General features: G+C 41.9%; 1 protein-coding gene across 1 annotated transcript in view; it reads left to right on the plus strand.

The window, feature by feature from the left end:
* apln (apelin) overlaps positions 1–17,894 on the plus strand; it is a 29,683-nt gene extending 11,789 nt beyond the window's left edge. The window contains exons 2-3 of the mRNA XM_035744677.2: positions 4,516–4,691; positions 13,524–17,894. Coding sequence (XP_035600570.1) covers positions 4,516–4,685 — 170 coding nt within the window. The 3' untranslated portion in view covers positions 4,686–4,691; positions 13,524–17,894. The remainder of the gene's footprint in view (positions 1–4,515; positions 4,692–13,523) is intronic.
* The last annotated feature ends 2,805 nt before the right edge of the window (positions 17,895–20,699 follow it).

Raw genomic sequence — 20,699 nt, forward strand, 5'->3', positions numbered from 1 at the left:
TCCGTTTCTCCAGGTGTGTTTTGATGTGCTGGATACAGGAAGCAGACATGGGGAGACAGTAATGGTCTCCAGACACTTTCCATAAACCTAGTCAATGGGGAGAATCACTAGAGGCTAAATGTAATCATGGCTTTGACAACTTCTCTATTGCGGCCCTTAAGTATCTCTGCTCCTTTTCCCACCTGTACGGGAGGATGTGGATGATTGTCCAGTCTAGGAGAAGACATAACACCTAAGGAAGGTTCTTCTCAGGAGAATTCTAAAAATGGTGCCAGTCTCTCCTATGGGAGGAGCCTGGAATGTCATGACACCATGTGAGTGATGTCACTTTGGTTTTTGACAGGAAAACCCTAATGGGAATTGTTGTTTATTTTCTCAGGAAAGGTATTTATGTGTCTCTCAGCAAAAGATGCCTCTTTTAGGAACGCACACGCATCTTTGGTTTCGGATGGACGTGAGGATGAGAACGGAAATGTGTGACGAATTCTGATCGATGAAAAATATTCACTGGGTCGGAAATAACCCAGCTAGCACATTTGGTTCCTTGGATGTTTTGGGAACATACTATGTTTTTGGTTTCACATTGGTTGTGGGAATGAAGCCAGATGTTTCTTGACCGGGTCAAACAGAAAGATTTGAAAATGTTCTGAAAACAGAAGTGAACATTTTGAACTGTTCTGGGGTTACGTTCATTAGGTTGCAGAGGAGGTCCTAAAAAGGTTTTACTCCTTGAAAGGTTTTTCCCTGGGAGGTTTTATTACCGCTCTGAGAACGTAGATGATAGGTGATTTGGAGGTGTTTGAATAAGTTCCTTAAAACTTTCACTGAATGTTTCAATAAGACTTTTCATAACAACTGTTAAGGTTATTTTGGGTTTACTTTTTGAACTCCAAGCACAGATGGGACACATGGAAATGAATTTCCTTATGCGTTAATCATGCAAACACGTGCATTTTTTTTATTGTGACACGGCATCATTGACATTGTTCTCTATCGACTGTGCCATCCGAAGCTGTTCATTTTTGTATATTCAAACAGACCATGTTTCAAAGGAAACACACACTCATTAACCCTTTACACTCGTACCTGTATACGAGTAGCTTAGTGGTTAGAGCGTTGGACTAGTAACCGGAAGGTTGTGAGTTCAAACCCCTGAGCTGACAAGGTACAAATCTGTTGTTCTGCCCCTGAACAGGGAGTTAACCCACTGTTCCTAGGCCGTCATTGAAAATAAGAATTTGTTCTTAACTGACTTGCGTGGTAAAATAAATAAATAAATAAAATGGCAGATTTGAACACTGACAAGTGCCTAAACTGAAACGCAATGGCTGTACGGTAACATGCTATACATGGCGTCAGAGATCAGGTTCTCCGCTTCACAGCTCTGTGTGGGTTTTGACTGACAGCCATTCTGAACATGCCCCCATCCCTCCCACTAATTTGGCAACTTTTTCAAATATTTTTGTCCGACTGAGGGAAATGCTGTAAATTGAGAGGACTGAATGTATTTTGAAAGCAAGCCAAACACAAGCCAAAATGAGCACTTCAAACGTCCATATCTAAAAGTCTATGTAATATACCGTGTCAACGTTTATGATCACTAGGTTTGATGTACAGTTACAAGATGACATGGCATTATACCCTGGGTTATTCTAAACAGAATGAGCCTATGTTTGTTGTATTGTGGAGAAAATCTGTTGTGGACCACAAATCTGAATGCACTCATGACTCCTTTCTTTGCCCACCAAAATGACCATCTGCTTCTCTGAATTGCCTTGTGAAGCCTAACACTGTAAGATCGTATTTTATAACTTAGCTAGTCATGTTGGCAATAGAACAAGCTGTCAAATGAGCCCCACCTGACCCAGATTGCAATTCACAATGGACCGTTTTTGGATTGCGTAAACAACAACAGTAAGTGTGTGATGGTGGGGATGCAGTGATTGCTCTAGTTCCTCAATGGCACAGCTAGGAGAGCTCAAAAACACACTTTATAGTCTTCTGTGAGTCATAAAAGTGAATTGAAATTACACTTGGAGACACCAGTTTGACCTCTAACTCAAACCATTGTCATTTTGTTGTGTCTCATGTTGCACCTACCCCACATTTTTAAGAATATTTCTATGTTACTGAATGTATCCAGAGTATTTTCACACAGGAAATGTAAAATGCACATAAAATAAAAAAAAATGTAATGTTTGGATTCAGTCTTGTATCCATATAGACCAATTCCTACAAATTGTTATTATTGTTTTTAATTTAACCTTTATTTAACCAGATGGGCCAGTTGAGAGCAAGTTCTCATTTACAACTGTGACCTGGCCAAGATAAAGCAAAGCAGTGCAACACAAACAACAACACAGAGTTACACATGGAATAAACAAGCGTACAGTCAATAACACAATAGAAAGATCTATATACAGTGTGTGCAAATGAAGTAAGGAGGTAAGGCAATAAATAGGCCAATAGTGGGGAAGTAATTACAATTTAGCAATTAACACTGGAGTGATATATGTGCAGATGAGGATGTGCAAGTAGAAATACTGGTGTTCAAAAGAGAAGAAAAACTAAAACAAATATGGGGATGAGGTAGGTAGTTGGATGGGCTGTGTACAGCTGTAGCGATCGGTAAGCTGCTCTGACAGCTGACGCTTAAAGTTAGTGAGGGAGATACAGTATGTCTCCAACTTCACTGTTGAGTTAAGATCAGTTGTGGCCAATCAGTGGGTGTGGCCAACACAGTTGAACACACTTAACAAGATAGAGGACAGACAGTTTTGTTAATGCTAAGAACGGAATGTATATGTTTTCAAATAACAGTCTTAGAACGTTCTCTGAACGTTACTAAAGTTTTCTAGTGGTTTTTATAGAACGTTTTTTTCACATTCTGAGAACGGAATGTAGGTTTTTAAATAGCATTCTTAGAACGTTACAAATGTTTTCTTGTGTTTTTTTATGGAAAGGTTTCTTTAACGTTCTCGGAACAATTTATGAACATGACTTTAAATAGAACCATGAGGAAACCTGTGTAGGCAATGTTATCCTCAAGTACTGAAATTCCCACAGAAGAATGTTGTTTCTGAACATGCTCTGAACTATTTGAGAAAATTCCCAATGTCCAACCAGTTGGAGAACGTTCCTAGAACATTACCAAAGTTGTGATTAAATGTAACCATGATTGAACTTTCTGTTAAAGTTCTGTTAAAGTCATGAAATACTAAGAAAATAACATTTACTTGTCAAGTTCCTTAAATGTGCTGAGAATGTTCCAAAGTCAAGCAACTATCCTACACCATTTCCAATTGTGGGAAGGTTGTGTGCAATATAACACATAGGAGAACCACGCTTTCACCAAGCTCCAAGAACATTATACGCTAGCTAGGAAGGGTTGTGATTGATGGATGACATCATGTTTTACGAGCTTGTCAACTTGTTCAGTTAATTAGGTTAGCAAATTGTAAATTAATTCCATACAAGAGTTGATTTCATTCATCTTTTAGTTACTATAATTTAAATAAAAAAATGTAATGTACTAGAATTTTCCATTGTGAGACATTCAATCTTTTTGACAAGTTCAGACAAAAGTTCCAACTAAACTAAGTACTGACATTTTATGTGACTAAAGCAATGAATGGGGGGTTGTGTGAAAGATCACCCACATTAAATATCATATAATGGTATCAAGATACTCAACAAACAAAAAACTTGGAAGTCTGTACTCTCTCAAGAACGTCTTTGAGTTTGCAAAAAGGTCGAAGAGGTTACAGAGACACTGAAGTGGATCAAACCATTTGGAGAAGAGGCTTAAAAGATCAAGCCACACTTATTGAGAAATGACTAGAAACATCTGGGTTCACTCTCTGACACACACACACACACACACACACACACACACACACACACGCACACACACGCACGCACACGCACGCACACACACGCACACACACACACACACACACACTGTGGGACACATACTACTATTTAGCCTGTCCCTAATCTTGGGTCAAACACAGGGTGCTGTGGTATGTACCTTCACCAAACCTGGTGTGTGAGACATCTGTAATCTTGAAGTGAGTCACAAGGGACATGAGACACTACGGTTTGAGTTTCTCACCGAGGTCGAGCTACATCTGCTGTGTTTTGGTTCCACCACATTGACTTGATGAACTTCAATGCATGGGTGGGCTAAGAGAGGCCCACACACATGCTATCTTTGCATATATCTTCGATTGGCTCATCCTCCATAGCTCTTATCCATATTTGTGTCTTATGTACACATGACTGAGAGTGAGATCACGGAATTCACAATCAAAATGAGGATCAATCTAACTGAGGATAGAAGTAGCGAAACTCATTGATAGGCTACATATAGTACATGTGCACAGGGAGGCCATTTTAGGGTGCTAACATGCATCACCTCTGGTCCTACAGAAGTAGAAAAACTAATTGATAAAGTACATGTGTGTAGTGGTGGCCATTTTGGGGTGCTAACAAAAGATTATTGTCATTCTACAGGTCCCATCATGGCCTCCATGGAGCATGGCACAGCACTAGAAGAGGCGGGCGCCGTGAGAAGGCTGGTCCAGCAGAACCCCGGCAGGGGTGGCCAGAGCCACAGACCGGCCGGCTGGAAGAGGAGACGCCCACGACCCCGTCTCTCCCACAAGGGGCCCATGCCATTCTAGAGCAAGGTGAGTTCCATACCGCACCACACATCTCGATGCATAGGCCCCTGTTGCCAAAGTTCATTCTCTTTCAAGAGAATATCTTACCCTTGATCTGGTCATCAGGGCTGATGATGAAAACGGAGGTCTAGTGTGAGATCCAGGCCTTTGTGACTGATCCCTCTCTTGGATGTATTACTCAGCATGTTTAGTCAGTGTGTGGAAAGTCCAACTGTAACAGGAAGAAAAGGACATCTGTAAATGGCTATCACGTCCTCCCCTCTCAACTCAATCACAACACAGGGACGTTATTGTTGGCACAGGCAAAGCCTACTGGTTTAATGTATTCATCTTACTCCAGAAGTGTTGTTTACACAGTGAAATCTAATATACTGCTTTTTGAGGGAGGTCCTCAGAAACATAATCTGGGTGAGTCAACTCTAGAGGAACAAACGTTTTCCTTCAATCTGATAATGTCAATTAAAATATTTCACCAAAGATAATACTTAGCGGGGTTGAGTTCGTAGCAGTGCCGCCGTAGTGTATCTTTCACGTGAAAGAATATTTTACTTTCCGTCAATAAAAACAAGACTTTGTGTGAAACGTCTTTCGTCCCAAAATGTGTGAAAATATTGTCTTTTCACCTTCTACCGGCACTGTCTGCACACACTTTTCAACGCTGTTACAAAAACATACCCTGTGTCATTCAATTAACTCCAAGCAGGTTTTACGGGAGAAATAGCAGTCACGAAAATCACACAGCACCACAGCTAGCATCTGAGCAGACAATCAGTGCCCTTGGTTAATAATATACGTAATCAGAGCTGTAATTCTAAAGCCTCAGTGTGCTCTTGTTGACCGATAGCGCTGGTGAAGGTACACTACTGTTCAAAAGTTTGGGGTCACATAGAAATGTCCTTGTTTTTGAAAGAAAAGCACATTTTATGTCCATTGAAATAACATAAAATGTATCATAAATACAGTGTAGAAATTGTTAATGTTGTAAATGACTATTGTAGCTGGAAATGGCTGATTTTGAATGGAATATCTACATAGGTATACAATGGGCCATTATCAGCAACCATCACTCCTGTGGTCCAATGGCAAGTTGTGTTAGCTAATCCAAGTTTAGCATTTTAAAAGGCTAATTGATCATTAAAAAAAACTTTTGCAATTATGTTAGCACAGCTGAAAACTGTTGTGCTGATTAAATAATCAATAAAACTGGCCTTATTTAGACTAGTTGAGTATCTGGAGCATCAGCATTTGTGGGTTCAATTACAGGCTCAAAATGGCCAGAAACAAATAACTTTCTTCTCAAACTTGTCAGTCTATTCCTGTTCTGAGAAGTGAAGGCTATTCCATGCGAGAAATTGCCAAACCCACAAATGCTGATGTTCCAGATATTCAACTATTTATAATGATCAATTAGCCTTTTAAAATGATAAACTTGGATTAGCTAACACAACTTGCCATTGGAACACAGGAGTGATGATTACTGATAATGGGCCACTGTACACCTATGTAGATATTCCATTCAAAATCAGCCATTTCCAGCTACAATAGTCATTTACAACATTGACAATTTCTACACTGTATTTCCTATCAATTTGATGTTCTTTTAATGGACAAAAAATGTGTTTTTCTTTTAAAAAACAAGGACTTTTCTAGGTGACCCCAAACTTCTGAACAGTAGTGTATGTTCTACCATGATGGTCTTGAATGGAGGGCCATTCGCCCAGGCATGTGCAAGAACTGCCATGAATTGAGGAACCCAAGACCCATTCACATGTCTCTCCCAGATCACATGAGATACAGGGGGAGCTTGGCAGGATACAACATCCCTGCAGGAGGTGCCAGCCACACAACACCAGCCTGCCATAAATGAATCCCAGTAATAAATGAGGCTGCTTGGGATGAGGAAGATGTGTCATTCCCCTTAAGGCATGCTTAATCAGTTTAAAAGGGAAGTGGATAAAAGCCCTAGAAGGTGAGAAGCTCCACTTTCTTTTGTCCCCACATGGGTTTTACAATCTATGGAAAATGAAGGATTGTTATTGTTTTTTGTAGCATTTTTGGAGAGAGAATTATTTAGACTTTCCTCTCCAAGCCCAAGGGAACTTGGCACAAAGGTGCAAGCAAGGAACTAGTCCCAAGCTAGGAGATACGTGCTCATGGGACAACACAGGACCTCAAAGGTTCAATGTTATGCGCAGCCCAAAAAAATGTAGCGTTGCGCAGTCAAAGGCTTATTGTCAGTGTCAGAATGGCGGCCGCACAATGAGGGAAACTTCAGGAAGTTGGTGGAGCTCTATAAAAGAGAACGGCTCACTGACTCACAATGCTTTCACCGCTAACAGCACTTCAATCACAACAAGACAAAGATTTCTATGTTCTCTGGCTCCTCTTGCCTTGTTATGTTCATAGTTCACCTCATTTAGAGCTTTTTCCCTGCAAATCAATCAAATGCATTTATAAAGCCCTTCTTACATCAGCTGATGTCACAAAGTGCTGCACAGAAACCCAGCCTAAAACCCCAAACAGCAAGCAATGCAGGTGTAGAAACATGGTGGCTAGGAAAAACAACCTAGAAAGGCCAGAACCTAGGAGGAAACATAGAGAGGAACCAGGCTATTAGGGATGGCCATTCTTCTTCTGGCTGTGCCGGGTGGAGATGATAACAGAACATGGCCAAGATGTTCAAATGTTCATGGATGACCAGCAGGGTCAAATAATAATAATCACAGCGGTGCAACAGGTCAGCACCTCAGGAGTAAATGTCAGTTGGCTTTTCATAGCCGATCATTCAGAGTATCTCTACTGTTCCTGGTGTCTCTAGAGAGTTGAAAACAGCAGGTCTGGGACAGGAAGCAGGTCAGGGTTCCATAGCCGCAGGCGGAACAGTTGAAACTGGAGCAGCAGCGCGGCCAGGTGGACTGGGGACAGCAAGGAGTCATCAGGCCAGGTAGTCCTGAGGCATGGTCCTAGGGCTCATGTCCTCCGAGAGAGAGAAAGAAAAAAATAAAGATAGAAAGAGAGAGAAAGAGAGAGAGAGAATTAGAGAGCGCATACTTAAATTCACACAGGACACCGGATAAGACAGGAGAAATACTCCAGATATAACAAACTGACCCTAGCCCCCCGACACATAAACTACTGCAGCATAAATACTGGAGGCTGAGACCGGAGGGGTCGGGAGACACCATGGCTCCATCCGAAGTTACCCCCGGACAGGGCCAAACAGGCAGGATATAACCCCACCCACTTTGCCAAAGCACAGCCACCACACCACTAGAAGGATATTTTCAACCACCAACTTACCATTCTGAGACAAGGCCGAGTATAGCCCACAAAGGTCTCTGCCACGGCACAACCCAAGGGGGGGTGCCAACCCGGACAGGAAGATCAGGTCAGTGACTCAACCCGTTCAAGTGACGCACCCCTCCTAGGGACGGCATGGAAGAGCACCAGTAAGCCTGTGACTCAACCCCTGTAATAGGGTTAGAGGCAAGAGAATCCCAGTAGAAAGAGGGGAACTGGCCAGGCAGAGACAGCAAGAGTGGTTTGTTGCTCCAATGCCTTTCAGTTCACCTTCACTCTTGGGCCAGACTACACTCAATCATAGGACCTACTGAAGAGATGAGTCTTCAATAAAGACTTAAAGGTTGAGACTGAGTCTGCGTCTCTCACATGGGTAGGCAGACCATTCTATAAAAATGGAGCTCTATAGGAGAAAACCCTGCCTCCAGCTGTTTGCTTAGAAATACTAGGGACAGTAAGGATGTCTGCGTCTTGTGACCGTAGCTTACGTGTAGGTTAGTACAGCAGGACCAAATCGGAAAGATAGGTAGTAGCAAGCCCATGTAATGCTTTGTAGGTTAGCAGTAAAACCTTGAAATTAGCCCTTGCCTTAACAGGAAGCCAGTGTAGAGAGGCTAGCACTGGAGTAATATGATCAAATGTTTTGGTTCTAGTCAAGATTCTAGCAGCCTTGTTTAGCACTAACTGAAGTTTATTGAGTGCTTTATCCGGGTAGCCGGAAAGTAGAGCATTGCAGTAGTCTAACCTAGAAGTGACAAAAGCATGGATACATTTTTCTGCATAATTTTTGGACAGAAAGTTTCTGATTTTTGCAATGTTATGTAGATGGAAAAAGCTGTCCTTAAAACAGTCTTGATATGTTCTTCAGAAGAGAGTTTAGGGACCAGATTAACACCAAGGTCCTTTACAGTTTTATTTGAGACGACTACAACCATCAAGATTAATTGTCAGATTCAACAGATCTCTTTGTTTCTTGGGACCTATAGAACAAGCATCTCTGTTTTGTTTAAAAGTAGAACATTTGCAGCCATCCACTTCCTTAAGTCTGGAACACAGGCTTCCAGGGAGGGCAATTTTGGGGCTTCACCGTGTTTCATCGAAATGTACAGCTGTATGTCATCTGCATAGCAGTGAAAGTTAACATTATGTTTCCGAATGCAAAGACCTGCAACCTTATAACAAGTCATTACAGTTAGCTCAACCTGACCAGCATGCCAATCAAGCCATTCGTTTGCATTGGTTGGAATGTTGAGAAAGTTAGGAGACCCTATAGGAGGATGCCATTGTCTACTGTGCTTCATTGACTCCATGATAAAACCATCAAAACCCTTCATAAAGAAGAATCTTCTTTCATCAACATGTTCAACTGAACCAGAGAATATATAAAACATTCTCCCCCAGCTGCAGTCTGGGAATGATCTCTTCACGAGGCCTGATAACCAGCAGGGATATAGCCGGCAGGCATCATTGAAACCACTCTGTCTTTGTTCATGTCTCCTCCTTTCTTTTCTTTTTCTGATGGAAGGATGCATGTCTTGAGAAAAAGCTGTTGCAGCACATTGTTTCACCCCGGAGGAAAGATCTAAGCTCGACCGAGTTCAACGGAGGCACGAGTTGGAGAAAAAATTGATTTCTTAATATGCCAGAATAATTATCCAAGTCATAATTGTCCCTAATTAGTGTACGTTATGAGTAGGGAAGGTGCTTCACTTGACAATATCCATCACTCTACTTAAACCACAGAACCACAACCTCCACCTCCCTCCGTTTCATTGTCAAAGGCAGCTCATGCATTATATTCTGACACCTCAGGCAAGAGGGAGGTGAACTTGACTTTTAGGCACGTTACACAAACGAGATGTGCGGAAATATTCGAGAAGAGACTGAGACTCGGGTCATCCCTTTGAGATGCTGTTGAGTCGCCGAGCTGAGGAGGTGCTACAGGATTACAAAAATGTTGGACGACGGGATTGCAACCGAAGCACATTTTCAACGGTCCCTTAGGGAGTCTCCATAGATTGGGCAAACAAGTCCTACAGTTAGCTCTCTATCACAACAATATAGAGACTGTCTGCGGACGTTTTGTCCAAAAATGATTTGTTAAATATGCTTATGCAGAGTAAATATTGCTAGTTAGCAATCAAGATTAAATGTTTTTATTTATTTATTGAAAAGTTCTCATTCAATTTACCTCTTTGGATATGGCTAGCACAAAATAACTTTTCTAGCTAGCACGCTAACAGGCACCTGCCATGGTGGATTGTGATGACGGCCAGACTTAGTGAAAAATATTGCCGTTGCCTCACATAAAACCACACATCTTGAACTTTTTGCAACAAGAAATGATAACTCTTCTGCCCAAAGAATAGAGTTCGCTACACTTTGTCAGTCTGCACTTTGCACCCCTGACACGGACTCTCTAATAAATTCAAAGAAAATCTGACCATACTGAGATCATACCACAGAGAAAATAAACAATAGAGTACAGACACAAACAACAACCCAGAGGATGAGTAAGATTCACATCAGAACACTGGCATTGCACAACCACAGAAATATGCCATCTGGAAAAAAAGGTTGGGCTCTCGTCAATCAATGAACCCGGTTGTCGAGCAACAAAGTTCATCGAGAGCACTAGCCATCTAAAAACATAAAAGGCCAGGGAAAGATAAAAGATCGTCCCATTGACAGGAACTCATCAAATCAAATCAAATCCATTTTTATTTGTCACATACACATGGTTAGCAGATGTTAATGCAAGTGTAGCGAAATGCTTGTGCTTCTAGTTCCGACCATGCAGTAATATCTAACTAGTAATCTAACAATTTCACAACAACTACCTTATACACACAAGTGTAAAGGAATGAATAAGAATATGTACATAAAAATATATATGGATGAGCGATGACCGAACAGCATAGGCAAGATGCAGTAGAAGGTATAGAGTACAGTATAGACATATGAGATGAGTAGTGTAGGGTATGTAAACATTATATAAAGTGGCATAGTTTAAAGTGACTAGTGATACATTTATTACATCCAATTTTTAATTATTAAAGTGGCTAGAGATTGAGTCAGTATGTTGGCAGCAGCCACTCAGTTAGTGATGGCTGTTTAACAGTCTGATGGCCTTGAGATAGAAGCTGTTTTTCAGTCTCTCGGTTCCAGCTTTGATGCACCTGTACTGACCTTGCCTTCTGGATGATAGCGGAGTGAACAGGCAGTGGCTTGGGTGGTTGTTGTCCTTCATGATCGTTTTGGCCTTCCTGTGACATTGGGTGGTGTAGGTGTCCTGGATAGCAGGTAGTTTGCCCCCGGTGATGCGTTGTGCAGACCTCATTACCCTCTGGAGAGCCTTACGGTTGTGGGTGGAGAAATTGCCGTACCAGGTGGTGATACAGCCCGACAGGATGCTCTTAATTTTGCATCTGTAAAAGTTTGTGAGGGTTTTGGTGATAAGCTGAATTTCTTCAGCCACCTTCTTCGCGCCTTCTTCACCACGCTTGCCTGTGTGGGAGGACCATTTCAGTTTGTCCATGATGTGTACACCGAGGATAACATCCGGCGCCGCCAGAGATGGCTGCCTCGCTTCGCGTTCTCAGGAAACTATACAGTATTTTGTTTTTTTTATGTATTATTTCTTACATTGTTACCCCAGGGAATCTTAAGTTTTATTACATACATCCGGGAGGAACTATTGGGTATAAGAGCAACGTTACCAACATTATGACCAGGAATACGACTTTCCCGAAGCAGATCTTCTGTTTGGTCCACCACCCAGGACAATGGATCAGATCCCAGCCGGCGACCCAAAACAGTGGCGCCGGAGGAGGGGCAGAAGATGCGGTCTTCTGGTCATGCTCCGTAAACGGGCACATCGCGCACCACTCCCAAGTTTACTACTCGCCAACATCCAGTCTCTTGACAACAAGGTAGACAAATTCCGAGCAAGGGTTGCCTTCCAGAAAGACATCAGAGATTGTAACGTTCTTTGTTTCATGGAAACGTGGCTCACTCGAGACACGCTATCGGAGTCGGTACAGCCACCTGGTTTCTTCACGCATCGCACCGACAGAAACAAACATAAGAAGAAGGGTGGGTGGGTATGCCTTATGATTAACGAGACGTGGTGTGATCATAACAACATACAGGAACTCAAGTCATTTTGCTCACCTAACCTAGAATTCCTTACAATCAAATGCCGACAACATTATCTACCAAGAGAATTCTCTTCGATTATAATCACAGCCGTATATATCTCCCCCCAAGCAGACACATCGATGGCCCTGAACGAACTTCATTGGACTCTATGTAAACTGGAAACCACATATCCTGAGGTTGCATTCATTGTAGCTGGGGATTTTAACAAGGTTAATTTGAAAACAAAACTCCCTAAATTTGATCAGGATATCGAATGCGTGACCTGGGCTGAAAAAATCCTGGACCATTGTTACTCTAACTTCCGCGACGTATACAAAGCGCTGCCCCGCCCTCCTTTCGGAAAATCTGACCACGACTCCATTTTGTTGCTCCCAGCCTATAGACAGAAACTAAAACAGGAAACGCCCGTGCTCCGGTCTGTTCAACGCTGGTCCGACCAATCTGATTCCAAGCTTCAAGATTTCTTTGATCACGTGGACTGGGAAATGTTCCGCATAGCGTCGGACAATAACATTGATGTATACGCTGATTCGGTGAGTGAGTTTATTAGCAAGTGCATCTGTGATGTTGTACCCACAGCAACTATTAAAATCTTCCCCAACCAGAAACCGTGGATTGAATGCAGCATTCGTGCAAAACTGAAAGCGCAAACCACTGATTTCAATCAGGGCAATGCGACCGGAAACATGACCGAATACAAACAGTGTAGCTATTCCCTCCACAAGGCAATCAAACAAACTAAGTGTCAGTATAGAGACCAAGTAGAATAGCAATTCAACAGCTCGAACACGAGAGGTATGTGGCAGAGTCTACAGTCAATCATGGACCACAAAGAGAAAACCAGCCCCGTCGCGGACAAAGATGTCCTGCTCTCAGACAAACTAAACAACTTCTTTGCTCGCTTTGAGGACAATACAGTGCCAACAACATGGTCCGCTACCAAAACCTGCAGGCTCTCCTTTACCGCGGTCAACATGAGTAACTAAAAACGTGTTAACCCTCACAAGGCTGCCGGCCCAGACGGCATCCCTAGCCGTAAGCATAGTACAATAGAAACAACTAGTGTTCTTTTCCACAATGGTTTTTTAATTTGTTTTTGTTTTTATCCCTTCAGACAGTAAACTGCAATTTCTGTTTTAATCAGCTGGTTATATCTTTGTGTTTGAGGGCGATTTGATTCAACATTACTATTTCCAATCAAACATTGCATTATTTAACTCAAGAACTAATGTTGTGAAAATTACACCAACCAACACTGAATCCTAGAGGGCTTTCTATTGTAAGGGGGAAATAAAATGGCTGCATGACTCACATAAATGCTCATGATAATTTCACTGAACTTACAGCACTTTTTTCGTCTCTGTTTTTGTTTTGCAGGCACTGCTTCGAGCGCCCACCCCCAAGTTCTGATTTCTATGCTCTTCCTTTGCCTTGGGGGGCCTTGCAACGATGGGCCTACGCTTGCCCAGCCTGAAGAGTGATGTCCCATAGCACCTGTTGGTTCTTCAAGCAACTCTTCTCTGTCCACAAAACAATCAGGCCAAGCCACTCACCCTCAGCTCTAAGAAGAATTGGGGGCAGGGAAAGGGGGGGTACTGAGCCCAAGCTATCAGATTCTATTTCGCTCTCTCTCTCTCTCTCTCACTCCCTTGCTCCCTATCTCTGTCTCCTCCCCCAAGTGTTTTCTATAATTTGCTTTCTAGAGCCCTGTCATAGCTGGTCTCGTCGGTGTTGCACACTTTGCATGATGTGTGGTTGACAGGGAGCCTGGTTCCAAACAGTCTTAGTCTTAAAGCGTCAGTCACTTCTCCATGGTGTGGTATTCCCGTCCTCTCAGATCCAAGGTGACCACAGCCATTAGTTCCATTGCCGTGTAACTACTTCTGGCTTTACTAGTAAAACGGGTGGTGAGAGTGAGGAAAGGCAGTGGTAGAGTTCCACAAGTTGACTGCATTTATTCTACAACATGTTTCGCAGATCCATTAAATCCAGGTTAGCAAATTCACTCAAGACATTCTCACCTGTCTGCAGCAAAACTCAATCCGAGGTTTTCCTTTCAGAAAGTAGAGAACGGGTAAAGGATAATGATTCCTTTTTTATTTCATGATAATTTCAGCAAAAGATGTGAAGTAAACAAAAATTGGACCCGAGTGAGGATTCCATTTTACCATTTGAAACAGCATATGTAGTCAAAACAATCATGATAATTACTTCACCTGAAAGATTCTTTAATCCAAAGCTCTTTACATGTTACTAACCCCATTAACACCTCGGTGAGGTTAAGCAATTTTCCCAACGTTACAGACACGTTGTCCCACCTGAGATAAGAGTCCTCTGATCCCAATTCCCAATCCTCAGCCTCCTTGCCACTCTGAAGCCCCCAGTAGCTTCTCCACACGACTGTTAACTGGCAGGGGGGGTCTGGTCTGCTCTCTGAACGACAGACTCCCTTGCCTTTTAATGAAGTGCCAAATAATGAACTACTCCACAATGCTGCCAGGAACGAAGGAACGAAAGGAAGAGAGAAATGGTAAACACATTACCTCTTGTTTGAAGTCTCGATAACACTGACACATGTGCGTTACGATACATTTCTAGACAACAAGAAAAATCCCATTTACAGGCAGTGGTAGCAAGGAGTCCAGTTAAATTAGACCAAAAACACGTTTCAAGCAGACATGCTGTCAGCTCAGTAAATATACCACCATGTTCAGCCTACCAATAGTGCTACTCTTCTCTGACTGTTTAGTGTGAGGCTGTTTCGACCCTTTGACCGAGATCTTTGATTGATGGAATGTGTTACGCCTTTCCATCATACTGGAATATATTACTGTTTGGTTCAGATTTTTTGTTTCTGGTTTCATTTCTTTTTTCTCAGGGTGCTGTGATAGAAGCTTGTGCCAGAGCAGTCTCTATTTTGCACATTTATTTAAGAAACACAAACATTTATATATGATAAGCATATTGACGTATACTGTATCTTTACTCTCCCTGCCTATGTATAACACCACTATAGCCATGTATCCAGATTCAGTCCTTGCCTATGTCATTATGGTTCTTTACGCCTCTGTTGGGTACAGTTGCCTTTTTAGCTTGCGCTTCCACAGCACAGGTGGTCATGGCTTTGATCATGATGTTCATCAAATCCCATGGCTCATTTTTCTCAGATGGGCCTCCCCATAGGCTGGCAGGGGCCACTCACAGGCTGAGCTTATTGTCAAATTGGCTTAGATTGGAACCACACACCCCCATCCCCTCTACAACCTTAAACCCCCTGATGATTTATGTAACATGCTACAATTGGGACATTTAGAGCAGATGCCATCCAATCAGCATCCAGTTTGCTATTAGATATGGAGGGATGGGGGAAATCTGTTTTTCGGTTGGTCTCTTAATCCAAATCTGGTTTCAACTACAGTAAGAATGGCTTTCACTACTAGACTGTTACCAATCACCCCACAATTATTTTTACATGTGGCCAAGAGAGGAAATTGTAAGGTTGTTTTTTTAACCTGCTTGGTTTCAACCAAGATTTTTCCCCCATTACTGTTTCTCACCCAGAGATTAGAATTGAAAAGCAGTTTCCCGGCACCTCTGCCTCCCAGCATGAGACACTCTTAATAAGAGAGCATCTCAAATCACAGTGGAAACTCACCCAGCCAAGCTCACCTTGATTAAAAATGTATTCAATCTTAAGGGCACTGTGAAATCATAATTTCAGTCACACCATGATTATTTCATACCCTCTCAGACAGAGCATTTATTAATGCTCCTTCTAAATAAGACAGCTTTTTCTCAGTGTCTTTACTCACATATTATTATGAGGGGAGGTAGCTAGTAGGGAGATAGGAGCTGGGGATGGGCATTAACCACAAGAGTTGGGCTGGATTGGCTCAAAATAATAGGTTTAAAATCACTATTTTCCAGTCTGAGAAGCTACTGTTAAGGAAGCAGAGCAATGTCTGTATCCGCACTGCTCTTCATGAATGTATCCCCACCATCTGCACCAGCCGAGCCGCCCCTCCAAATGCATTCCCAATGTTTATGCATAGAGTACAATTTGAGTCTTGGTCCCCCCAAATCACTGCTAGTCCACCCTGGTTGGTTATCAGTTGGATCCAAACTTCCAAAGCCAAATATCAATCACCTGGCTTTGCTCCAAGACTACTTTGTACGGGCAAGCCAGGCTGCACTTTTGCAATTCCATTATGCTGCTGGTAAAAGAAAAACTGAAAACCCTTGGTATAAAATGGCTCTCCAGTGTTTTGTGACAATTTTTGGTCGTCTGATTCTTGTCTAGCTGGTTGTCCAAAGCGTACTTTTTTTTTTAAATACAGTGTGGAATACAGCTGTATGTTTTGTGGCCGTAAACAATAATAGAGCATTTTGTCTGCAGTGCAATATGTCGTAGACAGGTGAGAGCTTCACGCATTCTTCTCCCATAAAACATGCCCCACAGGCCTCCATTTTAGGTTCATGGAGCTTGTGGTGTAGAAGGACAAGTGCACCCAGGCTCAAACTGAAATGGGAAACCAATACATTTTCCTTAACGGTCTTTTCCAGCAAAGCTCACGCAAGAGAAACGATTCCCATCCTCTCATCTTGTTTCCTCTCAATCCTCTTATTTGTGACATCACAAGGCCCGAGTAATGTTCCTATGCACATGTTAGCATGTTTTCACTGGTTTGTTTGTTTGTTCCCGAGAAGAACGTACCATGTTTGTGCTCAGCTCATTTTCCACTTTTAGAAATGTTCACTTGGCTGAGAGTGTGTATGGAGTGGCATGTGTGTGACTGGTGGAGAAAAGGAGTCTAGCAGCTAGCAAGCTAGTGATGAAAACTGCAGCTTAGCCATGGGTCACTGTCTCGCTCTAGCTGTAGGCAGTCCCCACAAAGAGTCAATCAAAACCACTAGGTTTTTCATCTTTGATGTCGCTGTCACTTCCTCTCGGCTCTTGACAAGCTACAGTAAAACCCCTTTTCTAAACGTAACACGGTCCACCAAGAAAAACAGCATGCAATTACATTCCATGGTTTTACCTTATGCATCTAAACCCGTCATACATCTCACGCACAGAGTGGGGGTATCTGCAGGATCAAGTGGCTAAGATTCAATCCCGATTCAGTCGCACAATTCCACAGGCGGGACAATCCAAAGGATAACTAGATTTGATCTCCCGCGGGAGATGAAAATTATCTGTCATTATCTCGCTGCCTCAAATGAGACCTTCATACCCCAGGATAGAGAAGGCCCCTCCTCCCATTGATTATGACAATGTTCTCCATCTACATGGCAAACTGGGTCCACCATCAATACCATTCAGAGTAGTTGAGGGAGATCCAGAGTGTTTAGGCTGAAATGCCATTGCAACAGTGTTACTTACTAGGTCACAAGCAAACTGCAGTTAAAAAGACATGTAATTACACCTAAACTTCTTTACTACTGTCGAAGGTATGTGCTCATATTACTCACCAGGCCAACTGTACAGTCCCTGTCTCTGTTTTGATGTTGAACTGGGCAAAAATTAAATAAATAAATGAAGAAAACAAGTGTATCAGAAATGGTTGAAATACTGTGTACATATTTGAACTTTTGGTTTCTAATTTATAAAATATAAGCTTTAGCTCTTGGAGTACTTTTTTTTTTCCTTTCACGCGTAGCTTTGTGTTTTTATTTTCTATTTCTGTAAAGTGTGTAAATATATCTTTATGATAATAAGTCATATTAAAAAATCTTATTTTAAGAATCTATTGTGTTTTGTGCTCTTTGCGATGGTCCCTCCGAAACTAAGCATGTTAATGGGTGTTACTACTGAAAGCAATTGATAAAATTGCGGCATTATTGCAGAGGAAATAATAAAAGTATGATAATGATAATTAAAGTATGTACACTACCGGTCAAAAGTTTTAGAACACCTACTCATTTCAAGTTTTTTTTTAATTTTTTACTATTTTCTACATTTTAGAATAATAGTGAAGACATCAAAACTATGAAATAACACATATGGAATGTAGTAACCAAAAAAGTGTTAAATAAATCAAAATATATTTGAGATTCTTCAAATAGCCACCCTTTGCCTTGATGACAGCATTGCGCACTCTTGTCATTCTCTCAACCAGCTTCATGAGGTAGTCACCTGGAATGCATTTAAATTAACAGGTGTGCCTTCTTAAAAGTTAATTTGTGGAATGCATTTCCTTCTTATTAATGCGTTTGAGACAATTAGTTTTATTGTGACAAGGTAGGGGTGGTATAGAAGATAGTCCTATTTGGTAAAAGACCAAGTTCATATTATGGCAAGAATAGCTCAAATAAGCAGAGAAACGACAGTCCATCATTACTTGAAGGAAGACATGAAGTTCAGTCAATACAGACATTTTCAAGAACATTGAAAGTTTCTTCAAGTCCAATCGCAAAAACCATCAAGCTCTATGATGAAATGGTCTCTCATGAGGACCGCCACAGGAATGGAAGACTCTGCTGCTGAGGACAAGTTCATTAGAGTTACCAGCCTCAGAAATTGCAGCCCAAATAAATGCTTTACAGAGATAAAGTAACATACACATCTCAACATCAACTGTTCAGAGGAGACTGTGTGAATCAGGCCTTTATGGTTGAATTGCTGCAAAGAAACCACTACTACAGGACGCCTGTAGACTTGCTTGGGCCAAGAAACACGAGCAATGGACATTAGACATGGAGGAAATTTGTCCAAATTTGAGATTTCTTGTTCCAACCGCCGTGTCTTTGTGAGACGCGGTGGGGGTGAACGGATGATCTCCACATTTTTATTTCCCACCATAAAGAATGGAGTAGGAGGTGTTATGGTGTGGGAGTGCTTTACTGGTGACACTGTCTGTGATTTATTTAGAATTCAAGGCACACTTAAACAGCATGGCTACCACAGCTTTCTGCAGCGATATGCCATCCATCTGGTTTGGGCTTAGTGGGACTATCGTTTGTTTGCCCAACACACCTCCAGGCTGAGTAAGGGCTATTTTACCAAGAAGGAGAGTGATGGAGTGCTGCATCAGATGACCTGGCATCCACAATCCCCCGACCTCAACCAAACTGAGATGGTTTGGGATGAGTCGGACCGTAGAGTGAAGGAAAAGCAGCCAACAAATGCTCAGCATATGTGGGAACTCCTTCAAGACTGTTAGAATAGCATTCCAAAGCTGTCATCAAGGCAAAGGGTGGCTATTTGAAGAATCTCAAATGTCATATGTGTTATTTCATAGTTTTTACAATGTAGAATAGTACAAATAAAGAAAAACCCTTGAATGCGTAGGTGTTCTAAAACTTTTGACCAGTAGTGTACATTAAATTATAATATGTATATTTGCATTTGACATTCAACAGCTATCCAAGTCAGCCCTGTCATCAGCTCTTGTGCCAGTGTTTACCAGTCTTGTAACTCTGCTATAGAATAGAACTAACTTTGGTCCTTAGAGAACGCTATCAGAAGCCCTGTTTATACCTGCCACTAACATGCGTCCTTATCTTGTCCCGATCTTGCCCGTTTACAGATCTGATCAAAATCAGTTCACAATGCATCTTTTAATCATCTACACCTGTCTAAAAATGTGAGCACAATCAAAATGAGGACAAGCTCATGACAAAGGGAGCATGTTGGAACCAGGTATAAAACGTGGCTATAGCCAATGCCAGGTAATAGGACACATGCAAAGAACTCCACCCACATCTCTGTTAGAATGCTATATAAAACCCATGACCATCAAGTAACACCTTGCCTGTGACAGGTTCCTAAAGCTTGAACTCCTTATTAAGCATAATGTACATTAATACAGCATAATTGCTGAGTATGAATATCGCAGAGAAGTCCAGCTGTATTAGCGTTTAGCGATCATGCAACGTATTGCTACACAAGAACCCCTGATTCTATGATTACACTCAGCTGCGGGATAATCTTAAAGGAATCCAGCTAAAGCAATTACAGTTGACATATTGAGTCATAACATTTCTCTTCCTCCGTGAAATATCCGCGTATTACTCAACCGTCGCCTCAGGCTTCAAGCTGCTCTCTTCTAGCTTCTAAAAACAATAACGTCTTGAGATTGGTTTATATCACCACCTGCATCGCTAACCCCTACTTTTGCGCTGTCCTTTAATTGACCCCCATGAACACATAGACCTATTAATATTGTCTATTATCACAAAGAGTAAAGGGTTTATTTCTAGTATTTTCTTTGGTCTTAAAAAAATGTCTAAACTCAAGTGACGTTACTGACTCCAGTGAAGTTCTATCACCTGACTTGGAATGTAGGTGACTGACTTTAACCCTCAAAGTGAAGTGTCCTACCAAAAGAGGAACATAATGTCAATTTTAATTTACAAAGTACCCTCTTTAAGTGTCTATTATGGTCTCACCTATCATGTAAGGAATCTTTGAAAAGACCTCTGACGGGAGTGTGCGGGTGAATAAGTTAAGGTAGATGTCTAAAGTCCTGCGTGGGAGCCACTCTCCTTCCACTAAGTCCAGTGGGACCACTCTGGGAAGTGCCTTGTTAGCATGCAGAGTTGACACGGCAT

Source organism: Oncorhynchus keta, chromosome 30 (assembly GCF_023373465.1).
Source record: "Oncorhynchus keta strain PuntledgeMale-10-30-2019 chromosome 30, Oket_V2, whole genome shotgun sequence".
Taxonomy (NCBI): Eukaryota; Metazoa; Chordata; class Actinopteri; order Salmoniformes; family Salmonidae; genus Oncorhynchus; species Oncorhynchus keta.